General features: G+C 36.5%; 2 protein-coding genes across 2 annotated transcripts in view; both read right to left on the bottom strand.

The window, feature by feature from the left end:
• Nucleotides 1-181: 181 nt before the first annotated feature.
• irf10 (interferon regulatory factor 10) lies at nucleotides 182-7,700 on the bottom strand. The gene is made up of 8 exons (XM_055045963.1): nucleotides 7,275-7,700; nucleotides 6,028-6,223; nucleotides 5,858-5,931; nucleotides 5,413-5,461; nucleotides 2,366-2,470; nucleotides 1,894-2,280; nucleotides 1,666-1,784; nucleotides 182-852 (listed from the first exon to the last, which is right to left on the bottom strand). The coding sequence occupies exons 1-8, from the start codon at nucleotides 7,440-7,442 to the stop codon at nucleotides 745-747; spliced, it is 1,206 nt and encodes a 401-aa protein (XP_054901938.1). The 5' UTR covers nucleotides 7,443-7,700; the 3' UTR covers nucleotides 182-744.
• A 1,727-nt stretch (nucleotides 7,701-9,427) lies between these two features.
• Nucleotides 9,428-17,733, bottom strand: part of bmp7b (bone morphogenetic protein 7b) — a 31,979-nt gene continuing 23,673 nt past the window's right edge. Inside the window, exons 4-7 of the mRNA XM_055045962.1 lie at nucleotides 15,046-15,249; nucleotides 12,021-12,097; nucleotides 11,482-11,592; nucleotides 9,428-11,281 (exon numbers count right to left, since the gene is read on the bottom strand). Of these exons, the coding sequence (XP_054901937.1) occupies nucleotides 11,132-11,281; nucleotides 11,482-11,592; nucleotides 12,021-12,097; nucleotides 15,046-15,249 (542 nt within the window). The 3' untranslated portion in view covers nucleotides 9,428-11,131. The remainder of the gene's footprint in view (nucleotides 11,282-11,481; nucleotides 11,593-12,020; nucleotides 12,098-15,045; nucleotides 15,250-17,733) is intronic.

Here is a 17,733-nt window from a genome sequence, read left to right as displayed (position 1 = left end):
GATGCTTTGTGAATGCTCTTGACCCCTGTGTGTACTGTACGCTTCAGTTCCCCGTCTCATTTTTTAATGTACTGTATATGTTCGAAGGCAGGGAAAAAATGATGAAAGTATTTTAAACTCAGATACGGGTAAATCAGCACTCTCTGATTCTGATTCAGCACTCTCTATCACTTTAGTTTGTTTTTATTATTATTTTAAAGGAGAAAAATCTTACCTGTTACTTTATTTTCTTTTTAAATGCTACAGCTACAAAAATGTATATTTTTTAAAAAAAATTGTGACTCTGTTATATGATGTTCGATAGAAATAAATGAGAAAAAAAGCTTTATAGTTTTAATTTCTGTGGTCAATTTATTCCACATATTTGTTCCAGGATGAGAAAATTAAATTAGCAAGTCATACTCTGAGTACGAGTTCAACATCAAATGAAGAGGGAGAAAAACATTCACATTATCATTTGTTTATCGGCATGGTTGGAGCAAAATGCACAACAGGTGTCTAGCTGCACTATAGAAAATAATATCAAATACAAGCTGCAATGAAGATTACATTAAATTTTACGTAATGCCTTTCAAATATACTTATTGTACATATGCATACACAGACACACACATACATATATGTATATATTTATAATTACATATACTGATGATACTGTATTACTATCCTTTAAGGCGATTATGCGGACAGAAGTCAAGTGCACTTGTGTATTGTCCATATCACCTCTGGCACATGGTAGATTTCTCAATCTATCTTCTTTCCTTTTGCGTTGGAGGTGAGATCTCGATGTTTCTCCTCAGTTTGTCCCAAGCTGAATCTCTGTAACAGTTCCACAGCAAACAAGGGAACCACCTGGCCAAGAGGAAACAGAGAAACACTCAATCACTGTGTCTGTAATGACATCTACTGGCCAGAAATATCGCTCTCGTGTGTCTCTCACACGACTGAGATTCTGTTCTTCACGTACAAAATCCAGTTTTAGAAAATTCTTTCTCAATTAATTGGAATTTGTGTGTAAAATCAAAATTGTTAGCATTTTTCATTGGAAATATGTTTCTTAAAACAGTTCCTAACGGTTACACATAATACAGTAGAATGACACACAATAATGGTTAAAAGAACCTGAAAGTAAGATGCAATAAATGCTGAGAAAGCCAAAAAATGGCTGACATCAGGTTTCAGACAGTAATCCTCCTTCCTGCCATGTAATAATATTTGATTTAGTCTTAGGAAATGGCCAAAAAGTGGCAATTACTTAAGACCATTTATTGGCCTTAAGTAATGACCAATAAATGCCATTATTTATTGCCCATAACCTTTGGAACGTTACCTTTTAAATATACTAATGAAACCAGTTACATTTATATTTCTAGACCACTGGTGGGTATCTGGTCAAATATCTGAAAGTGGAAATCTTTGAACATTATTTCTTCATAAAGTGCCAATGATCAGGTGCAACATTTCTGGCAGTGGAATGAAGAAATTAGAAGAGGTTTTACAAAAATCAAGGTATACTTGTAGAGAGCTTGAGGAAGACCTGGAACTAGTAGGCACACCTGTAACGCACATTCATCTATCCATCCATATCTATATAAGAGACAATCTGACAGTGCCCTAATAAAAAAGTACACAACAGCAAGCTTTTTATGTCCCTTTCCAACTCACATGTGCCATTATGAGCTTCCTGGTTTTAGGTACGTTTGGATCTGGATACTCTTCCCCAAAGCAGAGCTCAATCTCGTGTGAAGGTGTGGGCCCCTTTCCCTGTAAACTGTTCTGGAGTGCTGTAAATTATATATTCATATTGGTGTTTTAAGAAGAAATGTTTATTTTTTTCTTATTATTAAAAAAATTCAGTTGAGTATTTTAAGTTATATGCATCTTGTGTAGTACCATTTAGGAACGAGGGTATATCCATCAGTTTGCAGGTTTTTTCACGTTCCAGTTTGTTTGGCCTGTCAGTATGCTGGGCCAAGGGACCACTCCAGTACACCCTGCCCTGGCAGAAGCGCTTGATAAAAACCCCATCTGGTGCCACCCACAATAGCACACCCCTTTCCAGGTGACAAAGAAGGCGATTCATCGCTTCTGCCAGGCTATCTGGAAGAGCTGCAGAGCCTGGGGAGGGGAAAGAAAGCTGCTGGGCAGAGCAGGGTCCGTAAATCTGTTCATTTCCCAAAGGAACATGACCCTGGAGGATGAAGCATCCGTCTGGGCTCTCTGTGATCACTTTCGTCACTGTCTGGCCCTGATACAGTAGTCTCACCTCCATGCGAAAGTCTGTGCAAAGAATGCAGTTAACACTAATCAAGTTCAGTATGTGCTAACGTAATGATATTTATTTGAATAATTCTGACTTTCTTACCGGTTATATTGAGGACGGGACTGAAGAAACTTACTGGATCAGGAGCATGAATTAGATTCTTTTTCTCTGTTATCTCACAGTACATGTGCTCCCTCATCAGGTCATCTGAAGAATAAAACACAAGAGAACACACTCAAGATAGTATTATTGGAAAGTATTTGCTGATGTCTTTATTTTTGCAAATTTACACATCCATGTGGGTGTTGAAAATTATATTCAATTCATTTTACAGCAAGCTGATTATTAATTTGTCATCATACCAAACAGCAAGAGTAAATGTTAGTTGCTGGTTATATGTATTTTTGTGGCATACAGTTGTTGGCCACTCACTGGTCATGTATCGATTTGTCTGGAATGAGAAGGTGGAGGGCATTGCACCCACTTTGACAAACAGCTATTTCTAAACATTGGCGATCTTTGTTTTTTGAGTGTGCTGGAAAGATTTATTTTTCACCATTTTTATTATAGGTTTACATAATTTTATTGCTCAATATTATATTACTTTTTAAAAAAAAAAAAAATTTCAAAACTACATGGAAAATAAAAGGATGCGCAACAAAACAGGGTTTTCTGTAGATATGAAATGAAAATATGTTGGAATATTGTTGGGGAGGAGAAGTGCAGAACACCAATGTTTGAGCTGAATTAATTATAGAAGGTACGGCAGCCTTAATATTCTTAAACATCTTAAATATCATCAAAAATATGTCCAAATGAAAAACAGATTAAAATCACACAAACATGTTATTGCCCATTTAACCTAAAACCATTGCAGAACCAAATTTGATCAGGACAAAGATGAATGGACAAGGGATCAGTTACAGGTATTAAAGTATAGCAAAGTTTTAAAAAGTTTCCAAAAATGCAGAAACCTGAGCGGAGCATTGACTATAACTTAAAGCTACTTCTTGCACTCTGCTGCTCAGATGGGTGAACAAAGTGTCTAGAATAATTTGGAAGTGTTTCTAGTAGCAGACTGAATGAACAGTCATGGTGCAACAACTAAAGGAGCAACACCCATCAATTTTATTGATGTATTGCTAGTATAAAAACTACAGTGAAAAACTACAGACAGAATGCCTTCACACTTTGTCCAAACAGAAACCAAACTAATTGGTCAGCGTTATATAATGTGTTACTCTATAAAACAAAGTCCTGATCTCAGGCCCAACTGATTCTCTACCAAACACAAGGTAATAGCATACTGAGAATGTCAGCTCACTGAAAAAACACGCAAGGTTACAAAGAATATCGCTGATTATTTGCAATTTGTTGGCAATAACATGGGCAAATTTAGAATACTGTCTCACTGGAAGGTTATGTGAATAAATAGATCTAAAAGAGCCAAATAGTTTAAATGTCAAGTATTTTTGTTTGTTTTGTTTGTTTGATATTTTGCAGAAAGAAAAACACTGATTACCAGTCCAACCTTATTAATCCTGTAGAGTATTATTAGCCTTATTTAGCAAATGTATCTGCATCTAAGCCAGATGCCTTGACATTATTGATGGAACAGTACAACCTGACATTTATTGGCAATTTCAGCCTCAACAGGAAAATATAAAAACATCTTTATGAAAAGAAATGTGATACATGCACACTGCAAATGTATTCATGTCACTTATACTTTTTCACATCTTGTAGTTTTCTAAGTTTGGTTTTCACACTGCTTTACAAACCTACCCGTAGATAAAAACCAGCCACTACAAACATTTTTTTCATAAGTCAGAGTTAGTAAATGGATTGCATCTGTATATTAAATTGCAGCTTAGATACAACTGTTTCGCAAAGGCATTTGCCATTTTACCAAGATATGACTGTATCTTAATTGGATAAAGACACCCATTAGTCTGGACTTTAACATCTCTCATTTGAAGTTGCTATAAGTGACATAGGGAACACAGCAAATATGTGGAAGAAGAAAACCTAAATCAAAAGTTTTGGCCTACATCCAAAGCTCTTTTTGCAGCTGAAATACAGCACAGTTTGGGGAAAAAATATTTCAGAGGCTGCAAACATTTGATATCTGCAGACACTTTTCACAGACTTTCTGGCCTTCAGTTACCCATCCATTCATCTATTTTCTTACACCCTTGTCCCTAGTGGGGACGGGAGGTGCTGGTGCCCGTCGCCAGCTATTAACTAGCAGGTACGCTGTTGTGCTTATTTTATGACTATAATCCACTCTCTAAAAGTTAAACTTTGCTGACAATAAAACAGAATAGAAAAATCATTTACCTCATTACCTTGCATGTGTCATATCACCTTTCAAACATGTATATCTGCTTTGAGAGTGAATTGCCTGACATTTGAAAACCAGTGCATGTTGCACAATAACAGAACCTATCAGAATCAAAACCGGAAGTGAAACCTAACTTAAAATATTGCATTAGAGTTGTTCAGTTGTTTTAACTTAAGAAGAGGAGAGAAAGACCAAGAACATCTCCCCATAGATATTTGTGCACAAACACCCAGTTGTGATAGATGATGGAAATATACACCTCTGGAAAAAAAACTTAAGAGACCACTTAAATGTATCAGTTTTTCTGATTTTACTCTTTATATATATTTGTTTGAGTAAAATTAACATTGTTCTTTTGTTCTGGGAATTGCTGACATGTCTTTGAAATTCCAAGCAAAAATATAGTATTTATTTGCAGAAATGGTCAAAATAACAAAAAAAGATGCAGTGCTTTCAGACCTCAAATAATGCAAAGAAAACAATTGTATATTCATTTAGAAACAACAATTCTAATGTTTAAACTCAAGAGTTCAGAAATCAATAATTTGGTAGAATGAAAAAATGGGGTTCAATGCAGAAAAGTTAATTTATGTGTTATTCTAATTTTTAGAGAAACTACAATTTGAGTTTTCATCGATTATGCAAACTAAAGGAAACAAATACCTGTAATTGATCAATGAAGAACACTTTTTGAATTTAGTCACTGAAACAATTTAACTTTTCAGTGATATTCATTTAGTGGAATTTGCAGATGTGCATTACGGTCAAGAGTAATTTCTAGCATATTTGTGTCAGTAACTCTTACCAGCACATAGTTTTTCTTCTTTGTGAGCTTGCAGTTCTTCCTTTTGACACTGAAGTAAAAAAAAAAAAAAAAACAGAGACTAAAGTTAAGGAAGCATCTAATAAAGATTGGAGCAGGAAGACTTCATCATTGAGATTTTCTCTTTCCTAGCCTAAAGATATGTTTTCAGATGGAAGAGGACTTGCAGTTCAAGTTAAGTACTACTGTTAAATTAAAAAGCTGACTATCTCTTTTTACTGTCACTCACCTTAAAATGACTCATGATATATTCTCTTTGTGAAACTCTAAATTATTCATCAACTGTCAGAAGTGACTGTCTTTCCTTACCACTCCAACCAAACAAACCACTCACACCGTCCATGCAAACCAAAAGTATTCATTGTGCCTTGAGACACATTTTATAATTACTGTCTCATTGTCTACAGGAGTGTATTTCTCATCTTACCTGATTTTCCAGATAACCAGGGCTTCTTGGAGATAACTTCACCTGCTTGTATACATATTTTGTTTGAGGATGTGCTGTGAGAGAGGGAAGTGGCAAGCACAAGTGAGACCAAACACAAAACAGAAAATCAGTTTGACAAAAGCCAATTATTTTGTTTTGGGTTTTTTTACCTCCTGGCTTTGAGAGGCCGAGATCCTGTTCAATTCGATAGACCTTGTATGGTTCAGTGATGTCCAGCTGGTTGCGTTCAGGAACCTCCTGAAAGTCGGTGCTCTTGTTAAGGGCACAACGGAGTCGGGTTTTCCACATTGTGGGATCAGCTCGATCCCTGCCCTCCTTGTATTTGCCTTTATACACAGCCCAGGCCTGTGCACAAAAGTACTGACTCAGAAAACTATCCCAAAAACACATACTGTGTAATACAATGAGAAGTAGAGAACATAATTTCTTTCTTTTTTTTTTTTAATCATCGTATTAGCTTTAATAATATCAATCATGGTATATTTGAATCCAAAGAAATCAGACTAAAAAACAGCAAAAAATATAAAACCAATTTTGATTTCATTTTTTGAATATGTAAACATTCCCTCCTAGTTCTTGGAAAACAACACATTAACATATCACATCACACTTCAAAGCAGGATTTTCAAGGAGATCAACCACTCAGTTAGAGATCAAAATATGACAATTTCTCCCTAATTAGTTCTGATTATGGATCAACAGATCAAACAATGAAAAGAAAAATCCTGTCTAATTTTCCCAGATTTATTTAAAGACAACCAACCCAAGTTGTCCAAATTAGAGACATTTGATGCATTAAAGTAATGATATTTAATGTTTAAATAAGCACAAGGAATACTTTCACTCTTGTCCTTTAAAAGCTTTTTGTTTATTTTTTAGCCCAAATATTAGTCAGTAGATACTTTTGATTTGATGTAAGTATTCCACATATTGGTTTATGTATTTTATTAAACATAAATGGAAGTAGAAAAAAATAATAATAATAACACGCTTTAAATCACTTTGTTTTTTTGTTTTTTTTGTTTTTGTTTTTGTTTTTTTTAACGGCCAGTTTTTATTACCTCTTGGATTTTTATCTTGCTTCCCCCCCCAGCGGACTTAAACCCCTTATTCACCTTTAAAACGTCCTGGATACGAAAATAAAATACAACGGGATTTCAGAATAAATATTCCAAAAGATATGCTTGCGACGCCCAAGTGAAACATTTCATAAATTTGCCTATAATCATTATAGGGTAATGATAGATTCTGAGTAGGATTTTTAATTGAACTCATTTTTGGGACTCCTCGCCAATCGGAGGAAAAGCAACGCTTTCCCCATTTCAGAGCACAGTGAAACAATCAGCCTCAGTAACTCAAGGCTTTTCGGAAAGTGAAACATAAAAACAGTGTCGACCTTAAAGAGAGCCGCATCCTCCGTCTGCTTGTAATCCTTCTTGGCTGCGTGCTTCCAGGGGATCCTGAACATAGTCTTGCCCTCGTCCTCCCAGGACAGGCCTTCATATTTCCCACTCTCTATCTGAGCAACCAGCCACTCTTTCAGGTGCAACTTGGCTCCATCCATCTTCAGCACATGTTGCGTCTCACAGGAAGAACGGCCCGCGGTTCAGGACAGCTCCGGGTAGTTTTTGCGCCACTTTTGCAAACATAAGACGTCTGTATTTCTTTTTGGTTTATCACGCCACTCGAGTTCCCCTTCTAGCAAATAGGTGGTGGTGGGGGGGCAAAAGTACAATAAGAAGTCAGCCAATGGAGCCGGTCGGTTTTACACCTACTGAGTTCATCGGAAAGTTAAATGGAGAAGTCGACACGAAACGTCGGAGCGCTCTCACAAGCGAAAGCGAAAGCTTTTGAAGCTATTTTTATGCTTTCGGTTTCCCCACTTTGCTCTTTAGAACATTTGATCATTTCCAAGTAAGGTAAACTTGACTGGGCTATCTGGTGGAATGCTGTTCAAAAGGAGAAGCCAAAAACTAAAATGAAGTGGGAAAATATGTAGCAGATATCCCATCGATGTCTGCTTTCATTAGAATAATTTAGGAAAAATAAAACTTATCCTAAAAGCAGGAAAAGGAAAACGTAAAATATGAAAGGTGTTATAATTACATATGCTAATGGAGAAAAAGAGACTCGCCTGTAAATTAGCGCTTAGAGGAGAACATAATAAAACCGCCCCCCCCCCCCCCTCACACACACACACACACACACACACACACACACACACACGCACGCAGTTAAGCAAGCACACGCAGCCACTCATAACGAAACGTTCCTGTGAAAATGAAAGTATGTGGGTGGACAAACTTGTTTTTTTCTTTTGTTTCTTTTCGTTTTCTTTCAGACGGTCTTCCACCTTTCCTACCTAAAGACCTTTCTTTTAAGTGTTCATTTCAGCTCGCAGTAGGCGTAAGATGGGACAGAAAAAATAGGAAAAGAAACTGCAAGTCTCATTTAGATGACAAACAAACACACTGGGCAGTTTCTACCAGCAGATGGCAGCATAGAGCTGTGTCGTTTTCACATAATAGTAAACTATTGAGTAAAAACTTCATATCCGACACCTGTTTTACTGCCTGTAAACACAAGCATCGAGTCAGCCAATCACATTTGCATTTAGTGAACAGGACACGGTGAAGACTACTTGCTGAAGTTCAAATTGGCTATTGGAATGGGGAAACAAAAACATTGAAATGACTTTTTTTAACATTACATTGTTGGTTGCAGATAGACTAGACTAAATGTTGCCTTGCTTAATAATTCTCAATTTCAGCTGCAACAGTTCCTTGTTATTTTAGCCATTTTTACTTTGTTTCTTTGCACAGATGAGTTTGTCAAAGGCTTCATCCAACCTGATGGCCAATCACTATGTAGATCTCTATATTCTGAGCTCAAATGCTGAGACTTTGTGTCCACTTCTTTCGCCTTACAAGCCTTACACTACTACTTAAAGTCTGTGTTTCATGAGTAATTTCTTCATCTTTGAAGCACATCTTTAAAATTAAAATGACTGAGACTTTGAGAAGTTACAATTTCAGGGTATAATTTGTGGAAGTTATATGCCATCTTAGCCTGACTATATGCAGTTCTGCTCAATTCAGATCTTGCTTCACATGGCTTTTTCCCATTCACTTGTTTTTATTCTGTAGAATATCTACTGGGAAAATCAGCAAACCGAAGGGAAAGTTGAGAAGAATGTAATTTTTCTGCTTTTTTATGGGACTCTGCCTCAAGTGGATGACGTGAACAAAGCCGTTCAGTCCATGTCGTTCGACTCAGCCCTTCTCTATTCACAGTGATGGATGGTTGTTTACAAAACAAGAAATTTCTGGTAAGTTTCATAGCATCAAACGGGAACATTACAGATGCCACAGAAGTTAGTGATTGGATAACAGAGTCCATGCCTCAAGGAATCAATCTTTTCTCAATAGCTGAGAGTCCAGATCTTCTGTACAAAGTAAATAGCGAAGAGTGGATTGTCCCAGGGTCAAGATATTTGCCCTTTATATTTGTCACGTGAAACAATATGTCACTAATCAGTTTTGTTGCCTTTTGTCTAATTTTATTGTGACAGTTCTGCAGTCAAACAGTTGAAAAATTGGAACCCACTTTGGAAGAGCTTAGCCTGCTCTCAATAAATAGGTGTTTATTTTTAAATACAACAGATTGTCTTACAGCAGAGAAATACAAACCTGAAAATGTTGAGCACACAGAAAAAGATGCTTGAAACAGCTATTTGTATTTCTAAAAATGTTCCTAATAAATGAGGCAATGCTTATGTTAAAAAATAATACAGCATTTTATACAGGAAAATAAAATAAACAAATCCAAATCGTAATGCAGAAAATAAATACACTTGCTTTTTGTCTTTTTTTGTTTTGGTTTTTTTGGAAAAAAAAAATATTTACACAGTATTGTACATTGAGGGAATAAAGAGTCCTCTATCCTCCTCTATCAGCCACATATTCTTATATACGGTAAACATAATAAACTACAATGGTTATCATAATCATTAAGATAACACATGGTTGCTGGTGAATAAACGATTATACAGTACAGTCTATGCTTTATGTGTCTTGTACACACAGTAGAAAGCACAAACATGATTGTGTTTGTATGTCGATGTGCATTTATGGGAAGAAGTCATATTAGGAAATGTCCACCTTCAAATAAAGTAAGTAATTTATTCTCATTAGCCTCAAACTTAAAAGTGAAGTTCACGTTTTTTGAGAATGTTCATTCAGCTTTATAAGAAAAATAAAACTAAGAAAGATCACAGATATAAATAAAATAGAAAGCTGATCAGATTAGGTAAAATGGTTTGATTAATTATTTTTAAGATAAAGTTTTACAACTCATGACATTGTACTTCTGCATATTCAAATATGAACCTGTAGCATCAAGTTCTTGCAGACCTTAGCAAGTTGTAGCATCTTGGTAGCAAGCAAAGACAGAAAAAAACAAATAAATTGTGAAGATTTGAAAGGAAAGCACACAAGTGGACTTGCTCTCTGTCCCTCTTTATTGTATCTTTATTGTATCTTGTTTGGAGAATCACAAAGGAGGACATTAGTTTGCTGCTTCATCTCTGTGGCTTGTTAAGACTTTATCCTGTGGCGGTGAAAATAAACTGAGTACAAATGGAATTTTAAATTAAAAAAGTTCTGTGTTGGTACAGCGGGTTGTCCACAGTATTTAACAAGATACGGAAGAGAACTAACGAGTGATATGGCAGACAAATAAACAGCCTTTAACAGTTTCAGATTAAAACAGTTCAAAGAAAAGGAGGTGACGAGAAGAGGTGATCTGCAAATTTCTTAACAAAAGAATTAATTGATAAATAATATTGATTTTCATCAGTGAAAAACAGTAAAGAACAAAGGAAATATATTTGTAATTTAAGTAGTGATCATAATTTCATTTTTGTTTAAAAAATAAATAGCTGAATGAACATCTTCTGAGGTCTAACTCATTTTTTTAAGTTGAATTTGCTTTGTAAATATTTGCTTCATTTTTTACTTATGGTCTTTCTCATTTGCTACTTAAAATGACAGTATAGCCAGGAATTACATGTTTATTTTTGTTTTAAAAAGACTCAGAGTTGAATTGCCCCTTTAAATGTTTGGCCTCACAATAATGTGTCTACACGAAATGCACAAGTTACTCTGCTATCCTGCAGCATTTTAAATGAGCTCCCTGTTGATTCTCCTCTCATTATGTGCGTATTATGTGCATCCCTGTGAAGATGCTGGTGGCTCAATGACAGCCACAAGCTCTGACTACCATGTTGCGGTACTTCTTCAGGATCACATTGGAGCTGTCGTCAAAGTAGAGCACAGAAATGGCATGGAGCTGTGTCGGTGCACAGCATGGTTTGGGAACCGTCTCAGGATTAACAAAATGTACCTAGAAGGGAGAGGAAGAGGAGGAGGAGGTCAGTTATGACAACATCTCTTACACATAAATCTCAGCTTTTCCTGATTAATGCCCCAGAAAATCTGAGCCTGCAGTGTTTGTGTCCCAAACCTTGCACGGCCAAATAAGTGATGAGAGATCTAAGGCAGCACATGTCTTGCATTTTCTTCCTTGGTTTTACAGCTACTCACAAGTGTTTGTACAATAGCGTGGTTTGTGGCGTTCATGTAGGAGTTGAGTGGGAAGGCACACTCTCCCTCGCAGTAATATGCAGCATATCCTTCTGGAGCAATGATCCAGTCCTAAGAGAAAATGACAAGAGAAGCCCAGACAGACTTATGGGTTTTCTTGTCCTTTTTGTTAAGCATTTTTGTCAGGAAACTGACTCAGAGAACTTGTGAGATAGTTTTTTTTATAGATGTTTATTTCTAGAAGTCATGACAATACCTGGATGGAAAATCCAAACATTGCATGACGTAACAAAACGTGACATTGTTAACTTAAAAAAAAGTAACAAAAATGGCTTCCCAAAGTTGCCCAAAACAGAAAGGTTAAGATAAGATTAAACCCCAGATGCGAGTTTGTTCACTGAGTGAGTTCCTCATGTTTCCAGAAAGAAACAAAACATGTTTTAATCTAGTCACATTTTTATATTTTAGGGCAGTGAATTGCTGGACTTTGTGCCAATTTCTACAGTTCCAAGTAATCTTGGCGAGGATTGTTTTTATACCTGCCATCCTAAGTCACGGAAACTGACGTAGAGCTCATGCTTCTTGCACGCCTGCTTCTGATCAGTGCTGCTGTTTTCTAGGAACATAACAAAGATAAAAACAGAGAATACACATTAGCGCGTTCAGTACAAAAGTACGGATCTGTAGCCCCTCACAAACTTCTTCAAGCCCAGTGGAGGTTTTCAATATTTATCACATGACAATCAACAACAGCTGAGATTTTATCTAATAGACAAACTCAAAAAGAGCATAGTTTGAAATGAAGAAAAATTACACATTTTGTCAAAAGATTTAAAAATAAAAGTGGGTCATGCATTTTTCTGTTCAGCACCTGAATATTAACACACTGAAAATTCTTCCAATTCTTTTTTGCAAAATAGCTAAAGCTCAGTCAGATTTAATGGAAGATATCCTTAAACAAAAAAATTTCAGTTAATGCCACGTATTGTTGACAATTTATTCATCCCTATCCCTATTTTTATCTTTTCCAGAGCTTTATCTGTGGCCGGTCTGTTGTGTTCCTTGGTTTACATGTTTATTGTCCTCTATAAAACTTTTAAGGCTTTCATAGAATTACTGGCTATATCCTGAAATTAACCTCCACAGAGATGGACTCTATTTGCTGGTTTGCTGAAAGCAATCAGTTGCATTTTGTTCATCATATTTTAAGAAAAATGTATGCAACATTTTCAAGATTTTTTATTTTATTTTTTACTTTTGGAAACCATCTATTGTTTTTCCTTCAGTTGGTGGTTGCAACTTGACAAAAGTTGAAAGGGTATGAAAACCTTTACAATCAATCAATCAATCAATCAATCAAATTTTATTTTTATAGCACATTTCAGCAAGGCATTTCAAAGTGCTTTACATCATAAACACAAGAACACAAAGTCATGCAACATATAATAGACAATACATTGTTACATATTACATTTCAAAAACAATTCTAAACAGGTGTGTTTTTAGTTGCGATTTTTTACAAGGCTCTGTAAATGTAGCAAGTGCTTAAAATATACCTGTTCAAGCCAATAGCTGGGAAATTACCTCAATATGTAGTATCATTTTAGTATGATCATTTAACTAGTTTAAATAAATGGGCCACCATGCTTGGAGGTCAGTCTGCTGGGCTTCAAGTTTCCATTAGATGAAACAGATGTGCACACAACAGATCTCAGCCAGATTTACAACGGAAGACTTTTCATTTTCGCTCCTTTCTTCACTGGTTTTAGCATTCCTTTTTTTTTTTTTTTTTTACAACACAGAAAAAAGAAGAGCCTGTTTTCTATCCATAAGTATCATTCTCCTCTTCTGGTGACCGGTGAGGCTCTGTGGTGCATTAGCTCTTGAAAGGGGCTCATGTTGGAAATGATTATGAGCGACTGGTTCTCATCATCCCGCTAAAGACCACTGGTATCCAAAGTTCCAAACAGACCCATTTGGCCCATGTGTCCAGGGCCTGGTTGCCCCACAGCGCACCGCAGATGTGTTCCGCCATAAAAGCCTGTGCTGCCTTACCTCCAAGCGGGAAACTTGGCCCCAACCGCTCTGTAATGCTCGAGTAAATAAACAAAGACAGCAGAGCACTATTTGAAGCTTTACAGTCTAATGTTTCAGGACTTCACATAAACACAGCACACTCACACCCTCAAAACAAAGGTCTTTAATGTGTCTCAAATGCTGAAACCTTTCAGTGTCCTTTTTGAAAATGTTGTAAGTCTGTATGCTGTGAGTACACACGCAGAACCAGGAAACTATTAAATAAGTGCCCTTTACTTTGTTCCTTCAGCAGGAACAGATCTACCCAGTGCCTTGCGGAAGCATTTTCACTCCTTGAAACGTTCTTAATCCCATATTATAATCACAAACAGCACTGTGCTGCATTGGAATTTTTTTGTGATAACTAGTAGTGAATAAATGTGAAGTGGAAGGAAGTTTCTTAAGGCTTGGATTGTTTTTACATAAACACATCCAAACAAAAATGATTTTTACTGTTCCCCTTCAACTCTGATGTCTTTAAATATACCGGTACTACAATGGAACCACTTCCTTTCATAAGTCAGAGCTATTCAGAAGAGAAACTGAGGTTTATCCTAGAATATTAGCAAAACAAACAGGATTATTTAGACCTTGTAACAGAGCAGAAAAACATTTTGAGATTTGATCATCTCAATAAGCTCTCATTGTTCCAACATTTGAAAATGGAAAGAGTATGTCTACTAAATCTGTAGTTAGCTCCATCCTCCATCCCATCAACAAAGTTTCTTGTGCCTGCCAAAGAGGGTCATACCCGCAGTATGATGCTGTCAAAAAACTAGTTTCACTGTGGGGATTATGTGTTCAGGGTGATGTTCAGTGTTAGTTTTAAACCACACTTACTGTTTTGCATGCATGTCTAATCTGACCAACATCACATTTTCTGTGTTCCCTTCGCACTCATACCATTTTATATGTGGGCCAAAGGCTGGCAGTGCACTTCTCATGTTTTTTTTTTATATATATATTTTTTTGGGCTCATGGTTGGTTCTTGCTCAATATATCCAGGAATGTCTTGGAAAAATAACATGGCTTCAAAAAAAATTGATGTTTCAGTGTTTAAAATGGCCAGTCAGTGTTCAAACCAAAACCAACTTAATTATCAGGGTTAAGACTTGAAAATGGATGTTCACATATATTCCCCATTCAGTTTTGTTCCGCTTGAAATAGAAGAAGAAGAAGCAAAAAACAGTAGTCTTTAATTGTAGAAAGCTGGTAGACATACCTTAAAGGAATTGCAGATGTAAACAAAGCAAAGGGTAATTATTATAGAGGGTAAATACTAATTTACATATAAAAAATAAATGTTTTTCTTCCATTAGCTATGAGTTACATTATGTAAAATAAACAAATGGCTGTAAGGAAACAAATTGCAAAAAAACTTAAAATTGTAAAAATATCTTTAATTGCAAAAAACTAATGGACATGCATATTTCAGTCCATAAATTTGCATTATAGTCTACATAACAAACAGAAACTTTCTATGTTTACCTGCAACATTGGCCACTCTGAGAGCCTCTTGGCTCCTTGCTCCTTTGGACCGGTTGGGGTTGCGTTGTTTGCCCCCTCCAGAAGCCGAGCGGATGCTACGCAGGTGCACTTCAGTTGCTTTGAAGAAGGCCACCATGAAGGGCTGTTTGCTCTGAGGTCCAGTGCGACCAATTAGCCCAGCCACACGAGGATTAATACTCTCTCCTGTTTGGGCAACAAAATACAACAATGCTACACGCGTCAACATATCATCTTATTCGGAAAAGTTTAATGTTCAAGTTTCTAAAATAACTGCTGTGCTTTTCTCTTATCTCCTATGTGATCCTTTCCTCAATTAAACTTTGGATGGCTTTACAAGCGAGGTTCTCTTTTTGTGAATTCCTTTCTCTTTTTCCCGCCCTCATCCCTTCTCTACCTTCTGTTCAGTCACTACTGGCGACAGAAGATCGTATGCACTTGTTTGTACACGCTCCCCTATAAAGCTTCCTACCCAGTCTAACCTACAATCACGCGCAGATGAATCCAACGTGCCCAGCCCACCCTTTGCACAACTTGAAAGAAGTATCGTGTCTGTTTTCCTCATCTAACATGTAACATCCTGTCATCCCTACCAAAGATATCGTTTTGTACATTGTCTTGCACTGAAGGCTGTTTGTTGAGAAAGTTTTCTGGAGGCAAAATATTTGTGCCTCCAGATAACTAATGCCTACTAAGATAACACAGGGTATTTTTCCGCATGCCTGCTAATGATGCTGCTGGTATGACCGATGATGACGTTGATGAATGATGAGGTGATGACAGATGAAAGGCACCGACTGATACATCTCCTCTGTGTACGCACAGACAACTCATCTGAGTTGTGTTGTAACGCTAACCCTCATGTTTGTTGGACTGTGCTACGATGGATTCAGCTCACTTGGGTTTGTTAGGTTTACACTTGAGCACAGCTGGAGCTCTTAGAAATGTTTATTCGGAGCACATTTTATAGTCTACTAAGTAGAAACTGGTTACTACTCTCACTTAAAAAGATAAATAGTTTAGGGCAAACATATTTAGGCGCCTTTTCTCTTAGCACTGTTTACAAGAACATTCAAGTAATAGTAAAATTGTCGTCTCGATTTAACTGAACATGAGATTTTCATTTTTATCTGCACTGACTGCCATGGACATTCGCAATATTTCCTTTCCCTTTTCATTTAATCTGCAAAAGCCCTTCCCTCTATGTATGCTCTGTCTCAGCCTCACAAAACAAATAGCATTACAAATAAAAACATGTCAATTAATTAAAGAATGTTTGAGTACATCCCAGAGCTCACAATATAAATATAGCATAACAAAAAACTTTTAGCCTCCTTTCAGATTTCTTCTGAATTTGCTTTCTTTGTCATATAGGAATGTTTCAGATCTGCCCATTTTAATCTCAGGCAAGATTAATAATAATATCAGACAATATGGAAACAAGTTTAAGAAGGCAGTGCTGAATTGATGAGGAATGTGAATATTTTTAATGCATAGCTACAGACACAGTGAATGATATTCCATTTCCTACTTTTTAATCACATTCTCTTTAAAATGAATCATGGTTCAGTGTAAAAGTTCTTGTGAAAGACTTGATGAGACACTACAGAGATTTTATTGGTCTTTCTCAGAATGCCTGCAAGTTGGCAGGGTTGGTAGTACTCTTGTCTTGTCACAAGAAGATCCTGGATTCAAATCCAGATCTTTCTGTTTTCTATAATCCAAGAAAAATGACTGTTAGATTAATTGGTCTCTCTAAAATTGCTTTTAGGTATGACTATGTATGAATGGTTGTTTGTCCTATGTGTGTCTTTGTTGTCCTTTGATAGACGGGCTGCGTGTCCAGGGTGAGGATTGGAGAGATGTGATTGCCTCGACCCTACAAGAAAAAGTGGGTAAAGATGGAGGATGGACCGGTGGACAGACGGACTGTGGTGTGCCTGTGTTTTGTTGCATAAACAACTTTCAGTTTCATTTCATTTAGAGAGTTCATATCCCGAGGTGCCTCACCTTCCTGCTCTTCTTCAGCTTTTCCTCATCCAGAAAATAGACAAACCTTTTGCCTCACCATTTAAGCTTCTCATGTTGTCCAGTCTGCTTTGCTACTGTCATGTATACTGTTAGAGCCTGGCCTGGTCTCTGCCAATTTTTCTTGAGTTAGTTGATTTTTTCTGTGTTTCCTTTCACATGACACATCCTCCTTGTGGCTCCATGTTTTGTGTTTGCTTATTTCATGAAAGGCTCATTCATTCCTTTTTGCACGCCTGTTTTTTGCCCCACTCTGAATTTGGGTCCCAAAGACAAAAGCCAAATCATGAGTTTTCCTAGCTGCTTTTAATAATATGTTATTCTATTGTCAATGAAGCCCACAGTTCTTAAAAAATTGAAGTAATAAATACATGAAGATAAGAGAGGATAACTAGGTAAACAACAATAAAATAGATTTTTTTTAATGTAATCTAAAATTCCACACTTGGAAAAGTTTGGTGACACAAAAAGACAATTTATAACATGCAACGAGACTGTATGAAGCACTTTTCAAAAAACAAGAATAAACAGAAAAAAGAAAAACAACAGGACATGAAGAAAAAAAAACACAGGAAAACCAAAACCACCATAACACTTCATCAAAAGCAGTTTGTTTTTGTTCATAAATGTTTCAAAAATGTG

The sequence above is a fragment of the Poeciliopsis prolifica genome, unplaced genomic scaffold, assembly GCF_027474105.1.
Source record: "Poeciliopsis prolifica strain line A6 unplaced genomic scaffold, Auburn_PproV2 SCAFFOLD023, whole genome shotgun sequence".
NCBI classification, from domain to species: Eukaryota; Metazoa; Chordata; class Actinopteri; order Cyprinodontiformes; family Poeciliidae; genus Poeciliopsis; species Poeciliopsis prolifica.
Note: the sequence above shows the minus strand (reverse complement) of the source record. Positions and strands in the feature narration are given on the sequence as shown.

Excerpts from the sequence above, each read along its gene's own strand:
- irf10 (XM_055045963.1), bottom strand. The coding sequence starts at position 7,442 with ATGGATGGAGCCAAGTTGCACCTGAAAGAGTGGCTGGTTGCTCAGATA. Across the intron at positions 6,224-7,274 it reads AGGATGCGGCTCTCTTTAAG|GCCTGGGCTGTGTATAAAGG; the intron begins GTCGACACTGTT and ends TTTTGTGCACAG. Across the intron at positions 1,785-1,893 it reads TATACCCTCGTTCCTAAATG|CACTCCAGAACAGTTTACAG; the intron begins GTACTACACAAG and ends TATAATTTACAG.